Source organism: Lepisosteus oculatus, chromosome 4 (assembly GCF_040954835.1).
Source record: "Lepisosteus oculatus isolate fLepOcu1 chromosome 4, fLepOcu1.hap2, whole genome shotgun sequence".
In the NCBI taxonomy this organism is placed as follows: Eukaryota; Metazoa; Chordata; class Actinopteri; order Semionotiformes; family Lepisosteidae; genus Lepisosteus; species Lepisosteus oculatus.
Window position 1 is genome coordinate 10082269 of NC_090699.1, and position 15489 is coordinate 10097757.

The 15489-nt window shown below is 51.8% G+C and overlaps 2 protein-coding genes across 4 annotated transcripts; one reads left to right on the forward strand and one right to left on the reverse strand.

Annotated features, from left to right (window-relative positions):
- Window positions 1–490: 490 nt before the first annotated feature.
- tmem253 (transmembrane protein 253) lies at window positions 491–8308 on the reverse strand. Its single transcript, XM_015346089.2, has 7 exons — window positions 8137–8308; window positions 7007–7178; window positions 6183–6293; window positions 4576–4632; window positions 3504–3614; window positions 2498–2644; window positions 491–1097 (listed from the first exon to the last, which is right to left on the reverse strand). The coding sequence occupies exons 1-7, from the start codon at window positions 8139–8141 to the stop codon at window positions 1044–1046; spliced, it is 657 nt and encodes a 218-aa protein (XP_015201575.1). The 5' UTR covers window positions 8142–8308; the 3' UTR covers window positions 491–1043.
- Window positions 8309–8894: 586 nt separating this feature from the next.
- On the forward strand, window positions 8895–15163 carry si:ch211-63p21.8 (kelch-like protein 33). Of its 3 annotated transcripts, none has more exons than XM_069188615.1 (5): window positions 8895–10575; window positions 10835–11777; window positions 12524–12694; window positions 13379–13934; window positions 14466–15163. In XM_069188615.1, exons 1-4 carry the CDS (start codon window positions 9993–9995, stop codon window positions 13896–13898), a joined length of 2217 nt encoding a protein of 738 aa, XP_069044716.1. In that variant the 5' UTR covers window positions 8895–9992; the 3' UTR covers window positions 13899–13934; window positions 14466–15163. The 3 variants fall into 3 exon arrangements, with proteins under 3 accessions (XP_069044716.1, XP_015201574.2, XP_015201573.2); XM_015346088.2 differs by lacking the exon at window positions 14466–15163 and having other exon boundaries at window positions 8895–9777; window positions 9920–10575; window positions 13379–14246; XM_015346087.2 differs by lacking the exon at window positions 14466–15163 and having other exon boundaries at window positions 8895–9777; window positions 9937–10575; window positions 13379–14246.
- The last annotated feature ends 326 nt before the right edge of the window (window positions 15164–15489 follow it).

Sequence of the window (15489 nt, forward strand, 5' to 3'; positions counted from 1 at the left end):
CCAGAGGATCTCTACCAGGTGTTTTCTTTGAGAGAAGCCAGGGTATCAACTTCAACAACATGGCTGGGCGGCTTGTTCCCCACCCCCACCACTCTCTGTGTAAAGTAGCGGCTCTGGTCCTGACCAAAGGATCTCATTCCGCCTTCTCTTCTATATTTATGCAATCCTATCAAGTTCAGCCCCTAGGTGGCAACTCTCCCAGCATTTTTTAGACACTCCATCAAGCACAGGGCAATTCCCATGTGCTCTTGTCTGTTACTGCGCTGACGTGACCGACTGTGTGGAAGGTGACGGAGTTTGTGGAGAAGGAGGTTACGCAGGATAGAGAAACCCCACATCCCGCGTCCGCTTCAATCTGAGAGCACCACTCAGACGATATCCCACAATGCCCCGCCTTGGGCAGAACCAGTTCAAGGGCCTGTTCATTTGTTTCCTCCATTTCGTTCTTGTCTTGCTCTTTTCTCCAAAAAAAAAACAGTCACCTCAGCTGTGTCTTTATATCCTGATTTATTACCAGTTTTATACAGAGAATTACAGGGTGCGTGTTCATATTCATCTGACGTTAAGTGACAATGACCTCCTGATAAAAAGTGTGTTACAGCAGCCAGCCACGAAAGGATCTATAATGATATTTACAATATTCTTTATAAATACTTATAATGAAACAAGTTGTGGTTAACATACAATGTGCTCCTCATATGCTCATATACCCTAATATACAGTATGTCATATAATTATGGTTAAGAAAGGATTTATTACTCATTTGTATTAGAAAGCATTAACCTTTCTTCCTTCTTCTGAATCTGTTTTAAAACCTGGACACAGGGAACTAAACCACAGCACAAAACGTCCTGGCCTTGTTGACGAACCAGATATCCCATTACATCAGCTTTTCTCAGACTACAGCACGGATTTCTTTAAAGCAGCCTTCACTCGAATAATCTGTGCAGTAAAATGTCCAATGTTAAAGGTACGGATGTCTAGTGGTGTGTGAAACCCTTCTCAGCAAATAAATTAGAACAGTCTTTCGGGGTTTGCAGTTTTCAGAGACTGAATTCGCCGGTGTCTAACACATTGTCACTGTTTTCCTCCATGTCCTGGGAAAAGAAACGAAAAGATAAATAGAATCTCCCGATGTACCGATTTGTGGACTGTACATCGGCCGCAGAATTTGTAGGAGATCTTGACATTTCGAATGTTTTTAAAAAAAAAACCAATCGCCCTCTCTACTGAGGAGGAAATCGCTTCTTATTGTGCAAAAAAAAAAAAAGATAAAAGGTGTGTGAGGATAAGGGTAATCTAGACTCGGCGTCCCCGGCGGTTGTCCCAGGCAACCACATTTACCATCTAATTCTAGATGGTGATTTTTACTGGCTTCAGTTCTGACACCTGCCCTTTAACTAACGCTGTTCAGAAATAACTTCAGATCTCCCACTGCTGAGCAGGAAAGAAAACAAATCGTCCAATTGAGCGACTTGCTAGGTCAATTAAAGGTAGAATGAAGGGCAGAGCTCGCCTGGAGTGAGACCTGGGTGTGGGAGATTACCATTACAAAGGATGGGAAGCCGTGCTATGTGATCTGTCCTTTTCACGGCTGAACCAGTGACATGACTGATAGAAGAGGGCTGATTTTTTTTTCTAAAATTCAGGAGTGTCTGAAATGCTACAGGGAAAGATGTTCGAGACTGGTTGTCCATTAGCATGCTACAGTAAGGGTGAGGTCACAATAGATGGATTGTCATTGTGTTTCCAGGGATCTGCCTTGATACCAAGGGAGTGTCTGAAGAATAGGGTGAGTCTCTCGAGTGTTTCAGAACTAAGGCATGCAGCCCTGCCTCTGGGCAGCCTCAATCTTGCAGAGGATGGAAGAGTCTCTCTACACTTATATAGCCTTTTTCTGGACACTCCACTCAAAGCACTTTACAGGTAATGGGGAATCCCACTACCACCACCAGTGTGCAGCCCTCACCTCTATGATGCTCCAGTACTCCCACCACACTCCAGATCTCAGTGGGGAGGAGAGCAGAGTGATGAAGCCAGTTCAGAGAGGGGGGTTATTAGGAGGCCATGATTGGTAAAGACCAGGGGGAAATTTGGCCAGGACACTGGGGTAACACCCCTACTCTTTTCGAGAAATGCCCTGGGATTTTTAATGACCACGGAGAGTCAGACAGTAAGATAGATAGTAGGACCTTTAGACCAGGCCACTGAGGGGATGCCTGAAAGCATGCGTCTAATTGAGCTGTTTAATGCCCATGGGAGTCAGGCAGAAGCAGGAGGGTTGGATTTCACGTGTTTATCAGTGAATGAATGGTGGAAGATACTCAGAGATGAAATTGGCAACGTTTGTCATTTTCTTTTCCCGAGCTGATGGCGCTGGGCATGGGGGCAGGGTGGGGAGGTGACTCCCCAACTCCGCTGCCTACCAGCGACGACTCCTGTGGGACGGAAGAGGAGGAGGGGGTTGTGGATGAAGACTACGATTCCCCAGGCTCACCTGTGGCACGCGGCTGTAGGTGGAGCGGTAGTTCATGGTGTATCGGCTGACTCCTTGCCAGATCAGAAACAGGGTGTACAAAGAGGCGACCAGACTCTGCACCGTGAACAGAATGCTGCTGCCCTTTGCCACATAAACACCGATTTTCTGCACAGCATCCCAACAAAAAAAAAACAAAAACAAAATAAGAGGGAAATAATAATAACACTACCTTCTTATAGTGCTTTTCTAGACACTCCACTCATAGCGCATTACAGGAAATGGGGAATCCCACTACCGCCACCAATGTAGCCCCAGGTGGATGATGCTCCAGTACTCCCACCACACACCAGCTCTCAGTGGGGAGGAGAGCAGAGTGATGAAGCCAGTTCAAAGAGGGGGATTATTAGGAGGCCATGGCTGAGAAATTTGGCCAGACCTCTGGTGTAATACCCCTACATTTCATTGTACAGTACTGCCCATTTTCTTGAGGGATTCACATGGGAAACATTCATTCCTTCTGTAGTTGACATGTTTATTTAAATGGCTCTGCACAAAGCTTTTACTGTGCTTTCCTATTCCATGCTTCCACGGGGCGGAGCGGTGGCATCTGCGCCTGTGGCTAGAAGGTTGCCAGTTCAAATCCCACAGCCGGCAGGGGAATCCTACTCCGTTGGGCTCCCGAGCAAGATCCTCAACCCCAGCCGTATAAATGGCTGACCCTGCGCTCTGACCCCAAGCTTCTCTCTCCCAGTCTGTGTGTCTGATTGAGAGCAAGCTGGGGTCTGTGAAAAGACACATTCCAAATGCAAGAAATTGTATAGGGCCAATATAGTGATGTTATGTTATGCTATGATAATCCCTTGATTGACAATGCTGACATTTTCCTGGGTAAGAGCTCTGAGGTGCAATGGAGCACTGCAATGGATTAGGGGAACAATCAAATATCAGGTGATGTACAAGGCAAGGGCATGGGAAGACAGTTGGAGAAGCTCAGTGCGGAAGGGACAAAGGGAGAGAAGTTCACCTGCTCTCTGTTGAGCTTCTTGGGCTCTGTCGCCATCTGCAGGCCGTAGGTAATCATTGCACACAGCCCCAACAGCAGGCTGAAAATATTCAGCCCCATCAGAGTGGTCACCTAAAAGACAGTATCATCACTGTCATTGTCCTGCTTGAATCTGCTTCTAAAAATATTTTTAAAATGTATTACACCGTTTGTTCTAGTATGATACGGCTCAGAAAGAGAGCTTAAGCAGAAGGACGATAGTTCTTGTCCCCTGCAGCAGTTTAATGAATCCCATGCCAGAGTCACAATTCCCAATCTTACTGGGAGAGGGAGGAGGCAGCCCAGTATGTGATCTCCTGTCCCAGCCTGAGGAACAGTGAGCCTGTCTCCCAATAATGCTCCATATGTTTATATGTAAATATCTTATGATTGTGTCTTTATTGTAAATGTCTGTAGATTTTTTTTAATGTTAATTGTATTTATTCCATTGGCATTTTAACATCATTTTAACTGTGTATAGAGGCGTGTGTTCTTACATATGTGATTACCTAAAGTTTCTCTGTGTTGCGTGGAAGAGGGAAACAATGAAAGTAAAGCGTGTTGCACTCAAAAAAGTAATGTGTGTTCTTCTGATTTTCTTCTGGTGGTGCAGGCACCACTGGATTCATTGGTCATGCCAATAAAGCACCTTGAATTGCATTGAATCGAATTAAATGGATGTTGGGGTTAGAGTGAGGCAGACAGGCAGAAGAGGAGATCTTGGGAACACAGTCAAGCTGTTAAGTGTTTCAAACATTTTTCTAAAGGTTTTTTCCTGATCAGGTTCTGATGACCTGATTAAATAGCAGATAGGGTGACTCCTGGAGACGGAGAGAGAGGGGGAAATGTATTCATGGGGAAACAATAAGAAGATCCCAAGAGACTCTGCTTGAAAATAGACAGAAGCAGCCGGTAGGATCTTCTGCAGCTGTGCCTCAGTCCCTAACTCACCCGCAGAGGGGAAAACATTCACTCGACTCCTCTGACACTACAGGTGTACAAGAACACCAGCAGACAGGTAGAGAGCAGACTGACTAGTACACCAGACACTCACCTTAACTTTCTTGGGTTTCCTCTGCACTTCAATCGCAAAACTCCCAGTTGCCAGATACTGGAGGAAACACAAGGCCACAGTGTGATAAAGTCTGCACTCCAGGTGTCCACTGGATTCTTATTGCACACACTAAGTGCACATCTGGAGTGATCATACAGTGAGTTATATGAAATATTTCAATTAATAATATTGAAAAGGAGATGGCACACTGGCACAGTGCTGGACCCCGAGTTCCATTCCAGGCTTGGGGTGTGGACTATTGGTGGAGTTTGCATGTTCTCCCCTTGTTATGGGATAACTTAATGACATAATGACATCTCATTAAGTTTGCTGATAACATAGCCCTGGTTAGTTAATTAAAGGACACAGAGGACCATCATGGGCCCATTCTAAATGGTTTTACTAACTGGTGCAACGCGTTCTCCCTAGAGTTAAATGTTTCAAAAACAAAGGAACTAGCTATTGATTTTAGGAAAAATACCACACCCCCTCAACCCACTACAATTGACGGTCAGCCTGCTGAAATTGTCGATGACTATGAGTACTTGGGACTGGTCATTGATAAAAACCTGAAATGGGACAAATGTTGTGACACTATCGAAAAGGCCAACAGTTTTCTTAGAAAACTCAGCTGCCTTAAGGTAGATAAAACTATCCTTACACATTTCTACAAATCATTCATTGAAAGTGTCTTAACATACTGCTTCTCTTGTTGGTTTGGCAACATACTGTAAGTACTGCTAAGTGTAATAGACTGGGTAAATTAGTGGATATAAGTGGTAAATTAATCAGGCATAAACATATCATCTTAAGCATCCTTTACAAGCAGAGGGTGACCAAGAAAGCCAAAAGCATCTGGGAGTGTGTGTCTCACCCCCTCCACTGCAAATTCACACTTCTCGCCTCGGTGCCCCAGCTGTAAAACCAACAGACTCCCACTGCAATTCCACTCCTAAACAATGCAAAGTAACTACCTTGTCTCTTGATTCTTTTCTCCTGTAACACTACTGTATCCTCTTCCCTTCTTATGATGGGTATTTGTCATTGTGTTGTGTTTGAGTGTGCCGTAAAACGAATTTCCCCTAGGAAAGCTCTGGTTTCCCCCCAGTCTCTGAGCAGTAAGAGGTTTTAAGAGGTCAAGAGAGAGAGAGACCACAAACCTGAGCCAGCTCTACCCACCGGGTACGCACACACAAGCAGAACACAAACCTTTCCTATGAGCACAGATCCTGGCTGACTATCTGACGAGGGCAATTGAAAAACTGATCCTGACAGCTCAGTGACCACAGCCTGGCTGGACACAGGCAGTGCCAAATCCAAAGACAGGCTGGTGGGTTAATTGGCTGCTGGGCAAACTGGCCCTGGTGTGAGTGTGTGCGCGTGTCTCTGGTATGTGTGCTCTGCGATGGACTGGCGCCCCCTGCAGGGTGAATCTGACATAGCTCCGGTTGTGTAGCACCCCCCCGACCCTGAACTGAATTAAGCGGTGAGAAGATGGATGGATGAAAAGAGGGGTGTTGTTGTCCTCTGTGGGCCTGGCGCGAGACGAGGCCGTACAGCTGCGGACCAGGAGAGAGCCCGTCAGGTAGCGCGGGCGTCGGACTCACAAGCATCCCGCACCACACTGGCGTGGCCACGGACACAGCGCAGCCGAAGTCCATGCAGGCGTAGGAGACGGTGCTGAGCACGGTTGCCACGGCGCTGACGATCTGGACGACCTGCGGGCGGAGGGAGGGGGGGACAGAGGAAGTGCTTGTACTCTCCTGTCTCTCGATGATGGAGGGAGGAAAGAAGAGACGGAGGACAGGCGGCTGAGGTGGGAGGGGTGGGGGGTTGGTGGGGATATTTGGTGAGGGGGGTGTTGAGGATGGAAAGGAGGAGGGGAAGGGGCAGGAGGAGACAGAGCCTGACTGGGGAGGGGAGAAAAGGAACTATTTCCAGTGAGTCGGGAAATGAGCCAACAGGAACAGGAAGTTTGGCTTTATCCCTATTTCCTGTGTCCCCATACCCCAGCCAGGCCTCATACATACAGCTTCCCGTAGAGGAAATGTCCTTCTGCTGGTTTTATACTGTACTACTGGGTTCAGTGTGCTTATACGTGCAGTACCCACCCCCGACCAGGAAGAGGCGCTAGTGTCAAACCACTGATTTTGAAGGAATGCTGTCCTGTGTGCTGACTTTTCCAATGACCTCCCTCCTTATGACCTGCATCCTTGGCTGAGATAAGAAATGTCCTCATTTAAGCCTTGTTGGCTCCAGGTCTCAGTTGCACTGAGGAAACCCAAAATAAATTCACACACTGTAGTTCAGACAATATTTTAGCTCACATGAGGGTTTCTATGAAGAAACAGACAGGTAAATTTAGGTCAAGGAAGCGAAAATGAGGAGGACCCTGTGTTGTATTTACTGTAGGGTGGGTGTTCAGTCTTACCCCAGTGACAAGGAGTCGGGAGTTGACCACTGTCCCAAACCAGTGGGCCATCCTGGCCTCCCTCAGCTGCTCAGGAGTGTTGCACTGTGGGGCTGTGGCTCTGCTGGGCTTCTCCTTAAAGAAGACATGATACAGCCCCTCCTGGAACATATTGTGGGTCATCTGTATGGCTCTGAAAGAGAGAGAAGCAGCAAGAGGTTGAGAGAGAGACACCACAAACCAGAGTCGACTATACCCACTGGGACACACACGCTCAAACAGAACTTGAACAGGAAGAAGAAGACATCCTGGCTGACAAGGATAATTAGAAACAGATCCTGACAGTTCAGTGACCACCGTCTGGCTATAGCAGCTGGACACAGATACAGATCTGGCTGTCCAGAGAGGACAGGGCCAGTGACCACAGTCTGGACACAGAAACTGGACACAGATACAGACATGGCTGTCCAGAGAGGACAGGCTCAGTGACCACAGTCTGGACACAGAAACTGGACACAGATACAGATCTGGCTGTCCAGAGAGGACAGGACCAGTGACCACAGTCAGGACACAGAAACTGGACACAGATACAGACATGGCTGTCCAGAGAGGACAGGCTCAGTGACCACAGCCTGAACATAGAAACTGGAAACATATCAGTTTCCAGTCCAGAGAGGACAGGCTCAGTGACAGCAGACTAGACACAGAAACTGGACATAGACACAAACCAGGCTGTCCAGAGAGGACAATACCAGTGACCACAGCCTGGACACAGAAACTGGACACAGACACAGACCTAGCTGTCCAGAGAGGACAGGCTCAGTGACCACAGCCTAGACATAGACCTGACCCCCATTGCAGGCAGGGAGAAGCAAAGACAGAGATGCACTTTCTGCTGCACTGTGACAAATACTCTGTTATTGGGGAGACACTCTTCCCTAAAATAACAAATCTAACCCAAGAATTCCCACTTTCTGCCTTCAACAGTCAGAAACACTTATTAAAACCCCTCGGTCACCCCCCTCCCACACACAGACACACCCAGGGTGATATCAGGCCTGTACTGGAGAGTGCTGTCCTTTGGCTGTCAGCCAAATCACAGCTCCCTACTGCCTGAGAAGACAAACTGCCGAACGCGTTTCCAAACTTACCGCATGTGATATCCACTGGCGCTGGGAAGCGGCAGAACGTCCCTTTCAGACCATAACAATGTGGGAAGAGGTGAGAAATCCGTGCCTGCAGCGAGCGTGCCTGATTTCCAGCCGAGAGCACACCTCGGCCCTTCCACGCCCAGCCCCTGGGGGGACAAAGTTCAGCCAGACTGGAAGTCGGAAGCAGTTTTGTTTTGCCTGCTGCGAAGTGTCTGATGACAAATTAACTCCCTGCTCTCGGCTCTTTGTGCCTCCACCTGGAGCCGAGGGCAGGCTGGGTAAGATGACGCGGTCCGTCTTTGTGCCTGGCTGCAGTAAAGGAGAAGGAGAGCGAGCTGCACAGCCTCTGTCTCTCCCTGCAGCGAGATACGAGAAAGGGAACACCAGATAAGGAACCACTGTAGGTAGGAACAATCCAAGGCAATTCTAATATTAGTATTAGGGCAGCTTGGAAGCCTGGGTTCAATTCCAGACTGGGGGTGTCCTTCTGGGTGGAGCATGCATGTTGCCACCGCCACGTTGGAACTGATTTTCTCAGGGATGCCTGTCTGCAGGAGTGCTTGGTACTTCCATCAGGAAGGCAGCAGAACCCCCCCGCCACAGCGTCTGGGTCTGGAGTGCCCATTCCTACTGGGCACTGCTACTAAGGTTATCGCAAAGCAGCCCTGACATGGGATCTGTACTCAGCAGGGTAATAAATGAACTACCCTGTAGCGTTCTGGCAGCAGGCTGCCCTGGCAGCCCGAGAACATGACCCCGAACCTTCAATACTGTGGACTCATCTCCCCCTTTCCCCTCCTCTGGAAATAGGGGTTCCCTTTTCTTCTCCCTCTCCTTGCTTTGCTGCCCGTCCAGAGTGGCCAGGATGCCCGTGGATCTAAAGAGGGCAATTAACTTCTGTGGTTCCAGTCTCCTGCCTCTCTTGTTCCACAGCTGCCTTTATTTTGGGTGACTGCTGCTTCCTACTTGGGAGCTTACCATCCTGGGGATTCCTGTACCATAAGGGTGCCCCCATCAGTATTTATTTACACGGGGAGAGCGATCCAAGCTCAAATCCAGCGTGTGTCTCTCGTCTCACCCTTCGGCTTCCCTGCGCAGTGTCCAGAGGCTGCCTGCGAGGGGATTGATCCCACTTATTTGACACCAGCTATTTATAGAGGCTTGTTTACTTGTCTGACTTGGGGTCGGCTTCAGGACAGGCTGTCCTCAGGGACCCCCCATGCTGCAGATGGAGAGAAGAGGGGGCAGACGAACGGGTCAGGATTGGCCCTGCCGCAGACGCGCGCGGTCCGGGAACTGACCTCCGGCCAGCGTGCCGCACTCCAGCCCCTGGAGGAAGAGCCAAGGCCAAGGGTGAATTTCCCAGCGCAACCTGACCTGCTGCGCCCGGGGCTATTTCTAGACGCTTGTTGACGTCTGGGGTCCAGGAGCTGTTGTTTGTGTTCGCTGCAGTGCATACGTGGAGGGAGAAGGGGAATGGTGCCTCTCTAGAGATCGTTCTCTGCAGATCAAAATACTGTTCTTGTTTTTCCAAGTACGAGATTTGTTTCTCTTTTTTTTCTTCTTCTGGGGACAACTGCGTGTCACTCTCTGCACCCAAAAAACAAACAAACCGCAAGGGAAATACTATTGGCTCATCAGGTAACACTCGGTCTTTAACTGAAAATGAATTTTCTTGAATTGCCTGATCACTAGGCCTGAATGGCACTTTGGTGGTTATCGCTAAACAGCAGATCATGCAATCTTCCCCTTGAGAGAACATCTGATTTATTTTTTTTCAAAGTGTGGGCTTATCCCCAGAGCTTTCTTCCCGTGGAATCCAGCCAGAGTGGGACAAAGCTGACCGCGCAGCAGCCATGGCGTCTGGTTTGCCCTCCTGGCTGAAAGCCCAAGTGCCGGCTGACAGGTCGGAGGAGGAAGAGGAGGGGGAGGAACCGCTGAAGATGTGCCGGAACGACGGCTACCCCGCCGAACTGTTCCGGGTCCTGGAGGAATTCCGGCGGACGCGCCTCCTCACTGACCTCTCGCTCCGGGACGCTGCAGGGGAATGCTGGGAAGTTCACGCCCCCGTGGTGGCAGCGGTGTGCTCCCTCGTCATGGATCGCCTTCGCTGCGGCGGCGGCGGCGGTGGCGCCGGGGCCCAGGGGCTCTTCCTGGACACCGGGACGGGCAGTGCCGGGCTGGCCGCCGTGCTGGAGTTCGCCTATACGGGCGACATCGCCGGGCTGGCCGGGGACGCCGCCGTGGCTGAGGTCCGAGCCGCGGCAGAAACGCTCGGAGCCCCTAGGGTGCTGGAGCTGTGCCGCCGGCGCGAGAAACAGCAGGTCGGCCGGGAAGGGGGCGACGGGGCCCTGGAGAACCTCTTGTCCATCGCCGAGCTGTGGGCGGAGGGGCTGGGCTGCGACGTGGTCCTGGAGGTGGACGGCAGATCTTTCCACGGTAATCAGAGTGGCGTAGCGTCTCCCCACTTCCACCCTGATCTCCGAGGTGATCGGGGGCATGACTAGCAAGACTGGCTCTGCCCCCAGAGCATCAGTAACTCTGCATTCGATCGATCACGTCACCTGATCCCCGCGTGGGGGTCACGCTAGCGAGGCGTGACCTTTCTAATCACGGGTTCAGGCTGCGAGAGCTTGCCGAGAGCCCAGAGAGAGCCCTGGTCGTTTGATTCCACCCCTCCCTCTATCCTCTCTCTCAGCGCACAGGGTCATGCTGGCGGCCGGCAGCGACTACTTCAGGGGCATGTTCTCCAGCGGGATGCGGGAGTCCAGCCAGAGCTCGGTGACCCTGCTGTCCCCGGCCCCCCGCGAGCTGTCCGCCCTCCTGTCTTGCCTCTACAGCGGGGCCCTGGAGCTGGGCTGGGGCACCGTCTTCGAGCTGACCCACTGCGCCCTGCAGCTGCAGGCCCGGGCCGCCCTGCCGCTCTGCCTGGGCTTCCTGCGCCGGGAGATGGACGTCGGCTCCTGCCTGGACGTGGCGGCCTTCGCCGAGGCTTATGGAATGGCAGAGCTGCGGGCCCAGGCCGACGACTATGTGCTGCGCAACTTCCAGGAGGTGGGCCTGTCGCCCAAGTTCCAGGACCTGGGCCCCGAACGGGTGAGCCGGTACCTGGCGCAGGACTCCCTCTGTGCCCCCAGCGAGCTGGCCGTGTTCCGCGTCGTGGTGAACTGGATCCAGGCGGATCCCGGGGAGCGGCTGGGCCTGGCCGAGCAGCTGATGAAACTGGTCCGCTTCCCCCTGATGACCTTCCGGGAATTCAGGGAAGTCCGGGCGGTCGAAATGGCCATGGAGCAGGAGGGCTCGGTGGAGCTGTACCAGGCCGCGCTCCGGGAGTTTGGTTTCACCGCCGAGCGCTCCAAGAAGCCCTGCCGGGTCCGCCAGCCCCACGAGACCCTGGTGCTGGTGGGCGGCGACACTCTGGCCCCGGACTTCGGGCAGCGCGCGCCGAGCCGGGACCTGTGGTTTGCCAACGCGCTGCGCACCGTCACGGGGCTGGTGAAGGAGATCGAGTGGCGCCAACTGGTGGCAATGCCTGCGCCGGCGCGCTTCAGGCACGGGCTGGCCGTGCTGGACAACCGGCTGTACGTGTTCGGCGGCAGCCACTTCTACGGCCAGTGTGATGTTCTGAAATCTGCCTACCGGTGAGTCCGCTGTCTCAGATGAATGCTTCCTTCCTTTTTATCTATCCATCTATTTTACAATCCACCCTATCCAGTATAGGGCCAGGGGGAGGTACAGCCAGCCTGCAGGCAATGGGCAAAGGGCAGGGTAAAAGGTGGACAGGATGCCAGTCTATTGCTGGGCAGACACAACTACATTGAAAACAAAGGTCAATCTTCCCAGAAGCCAGTTAACCTACCAGTATGTCTTTGGCCTGTGGAAGGAAACCCATGTGAATGACACAGGGAGAACACACTGTACACACAGCACCCCAGGCTCAGAATTGAGATTATTTCATTAGTTCTAAAAGTATCATTTCAACCAAGACAATCAAGCTTTCTGTCTCAAATGCTTGTAATATGGCTTAGTGTGCCTTCACTCGAAATGCAGCCAGTGAAGTCCCGTGAGGGTCCAACTGTATCATTCACCTGCGTCCGTTAAGGACTGCGATTTTAGGCCAAGGCTTTGTGAATGTTCAGTGCTGAGATCGCAACGGTGAGATACAGGCAGATAGAAGGGCAGGCCGAAGACACAGACTGTTATCCAAACTGACAGGCAGGCAGATGGACGGATGAGGGACAGACAGATAAGCAAACAGACGGGCGGACAGGCAGTAGATTGGCTAGACATGTGAGTAGACAGGTAGACAGAGAGATCACAGATCGCTGAGGCAGAGGGGGCAGGCTCAGCCCACAGCTTCGCGGTTCTCAACCTGCTGCGCTCCCAGGTACGATCCCTGCGAGGAGAGCTGGCAGCGGCTGGCAGACATGCAGGAGCCACGCAACTACAGCTCTGTGGCGGTGCGGGGCGGGCTGATCTACGTCCTGGGAGGGGACAGAGACACCGAGCACAACCTGGACAGCGTGGAGTGCTACGACCCCATCTCGGACCGCTGGAGGTAAGAAGAGCCCGATGAGAGAACGGGTCTGCAGGGATGCTAGACAAGGTCTCCCGAGGTCAGTCTGTAGACATCCCAGCAGGATTGGCGAATTCCCTTAAAGCCCACTGCCTTAGGAGGTTTAATCAAAGCTCATTTTGATCACTTCAGAAGGCTGGGGCTGCTTGGGACTCAAAATCACAAACCACCATCACATCCCGCTGGTCACTTTGTTGCCTCTGATGACTAGGTGTGGGGATCCTTCTGTACATCCATGTGACCGATGGGTCACCTAGGCTAAATCTATAATGTACAATCAAAATCTAAATCAATAATGTATGATCTAATCCGCCTTCCCCCCTCCCTTTCCAAGCCTACTTAGGATTGTAGCCTGCATCCTGTCTCATAATTACCTCCCCCATGAGCTTTCAGAAGAAATAATCTTGATCACTCCAAGACTAAGTCAAACCCAACTTTTGCTGGGATCACTTCCTTCCAGCCCGATGTGACGTAGAGCTGCAATGCAAGTGATCCACCCCTGGTCTCAATTTTCTCTTTTGCTCGGGACGCAGTGCGCGAGCCCTGGGCTAATAACGATCCCTTGGGTCTGGCCCCTTATCTCTCAGTTTTCCGTCCCCTCTTTGGGGAGGTCGTCCTCTCGAGACGTTACCGTTTCGATCTGTCTTTTCTCGCTGCCCGATCAAGGTTTGCCCGGCCTCTGGACCAGGCCATGAGCGGACAGGCGGTCTCCACGTGGGAGGGCGAGATCTACGTCTCGGGAGGCTTCAACTGCAGGTACCAGTGCCTGGTGTCCCTGTTCCACTACCACCCGGAGACGGGCACCACCTACCTGGCCTCCATGACCCAGGAGCGGGCCGAGCACGTGATGGAGACGTTGGGCGGCCGGCTGTATGTAGCCGGAGGAGTCAAGGCCCTGGGGGAGTTCTACACCGACCAGCTGGCCTGCGAGGCCTACGACCCCCACACCGACGCCTGGGCACGCTTCGCCTCCTTGCGCCTGCCCCACGTCAACGCCGCCTCGGCCGTGCTGGAGGGCAAGCTCTACATCCTGGGAGGGTACTGCCAGGAGGACTACAGCGAGTCCACCCTGGTGCACCGCTACGACCCTGGCGCCAACCGCTGGGAGTCCATGGGCAAGATGCCAGGGCCCAACACCGACATCCGGGCCTGCATCCTCCTCCTGCCCACTCGGCTGCGGCAGTGAGGCTGCCAGTGCCCCAGGCCGGCAGAGGCTGGCATGGTTAGTCTGCATGGCACCTGAAACACACTGGGAGAGGGAGGGCACACTGCGCCTATACCCTTCTGCAATCCCATGGCACTCTTCCATACAGTGGGGCTGGGGGTGTTCATCTTGCTGTGTGGGAACAGGCTCGATTCCGTCAGTGGAGCCCTTTCTCGCTCTCCCCTCTGCGTAGGTGGGGCTGACAGGGCAGAACGGCGGCCTCACGCCTTCCTCCCACTTTGTGATCTTTCTGAGCCGAGCGCGGCGTGGATGTCGTCCTTTTCTCCCGAGGCTGACCCTGAAATGGGGGCGGCGGGTGGGGGGGTGTGGGAATCCGGACTGATCCAGCCCCTGGGGGATGGGGGTCCAGGCTGGGGGCGGGGGCTGGACTCTAGTGGTGGGTGTGGTGGGTACACTCCTACACCCTTTGGAATCCTCTGGGGTGAGAAGGATTATATGAACATAAGGAATGATTATTATTGTGGATGATTGCTGTAATTACCAAGTTTGATGTGCTTCTTTTTTTCTTGCATCCTTATTTCTTTCTAGGCCTGTGGTTCCCAATCGTGGTCCTGCTGACCCTGGTAGTTTATGTCCCAGTCAAGCCCTCAGTTACACCATCAAACCCTTCATTGACTTAGTAATAAGGCTCATCTGAACTGTTTGTGCCCAGCTGGAGCGCTAACCTTTGTATTTTGTAAGGGAACTAATATCCCACACTTGTGACTAGAAACAAAATGCAAATATCACAATGAAGCAACTTCTTGGATCAAGTAGGGCTTCAATTATGTCATGAAGGTGGGATGGACTGGAAACCAGGTGTGTGAGTCACCAGGACCAGGACTGGCCACCACTGCTCTAGGCTTTGCAGTGCAGAAAGACTGTAACGGGATAATTCCCAGTTGAAAGCGTTGCTGTGTTTTGTGGCGACAGGGTGCGGTCTTTCGGAACTGATCTCAGCGTGGATGTTGCTGTTTTCCGAAACAGAGATTCAAAAGGACTCTGAAATGGAGGCAGGGGGCTGGAACCGGTGTTTAAACCAGAGGGCCTGCTCACTGCATGAATCTGGAATGATCCACCCCCTGCGGGACAGAAAGACTCTATTTGCTCCAGAGTTCCGGGACAGGAAGCCTTCTGACGCCTTTCTTGATCTCTTTACAATGCATATTTTCCAAGCAGTGAGTTGTATACAGGTTGCCACTTTGACTAAAATTAAATTGAAGTAATAAAGAAAATCAGTTAAATGATCCTTTCAAACAGTATGTTTTTTTAATATGTCCTGGTTTTTGGCAATTGCATGTACATGTTTATTCTGTGCTCTTCCGTGGTCAGCTGGAATGATGATGCAAGGTGCTTTATTTGTCACTAAGAGACAGGAAATCATCCGGCAGGGATCGGATTTGGAGATCCCTGTCATTGTCACTCCTGCCCTTCTGGGGACAGAGTACTTTCAGGAAGATGGGAAGAAACACATGTGGATGCTCTTTACAACACCACTCAGATTGCAAACAGACTGCTGTCGCAGACTTGCAAAGACATTGACACTATGCTTGAGTCCCGCACGTACAGCTGG

Bases quoted from the DNA above. Each gene is read 5' to 3' on its own strand.
- tmem253 (XM_015346089.2), bottom strand. The intron at 6,294-7,006 runs GTAAGACTGAAC...CTCCGCCCGCAG, and splicing joins CCCGACTCCTTGTCACTGGG to GTCGTCCAGATCGTCAGCGC. The intron at 3,615-4,575 runs GTGAGTGTCTGG...ACTGTCTTTTAG, and splicing joins GGAAACCCAAGAAAGTTAAG to GTGACCACTCTGATGGGGCT.
- si:ch211-63p21.8 (XM_069188615.1), top strand. From the start codon at position 9,993: ATGGCGTCTGGTTTGCCCTCCTGGCTGAAAGCCCAAGTGCCGGCTGAC. The intron at 11,778-12,523 runs GTGAGTCCGCTG...CTGCGCTCCCAG, and splicing joins GTTCTGAAATCTGCCTACCG to GTACGATCCCTGCGAGGAGA. The intron at 12,695-13,378 runs GTAAGAAGAGCC...TGCCCGATCAAG, and splicing joins CCCATCTCGGACCGCTGGAG to GTTTGCCCGGCCTCTGGACC.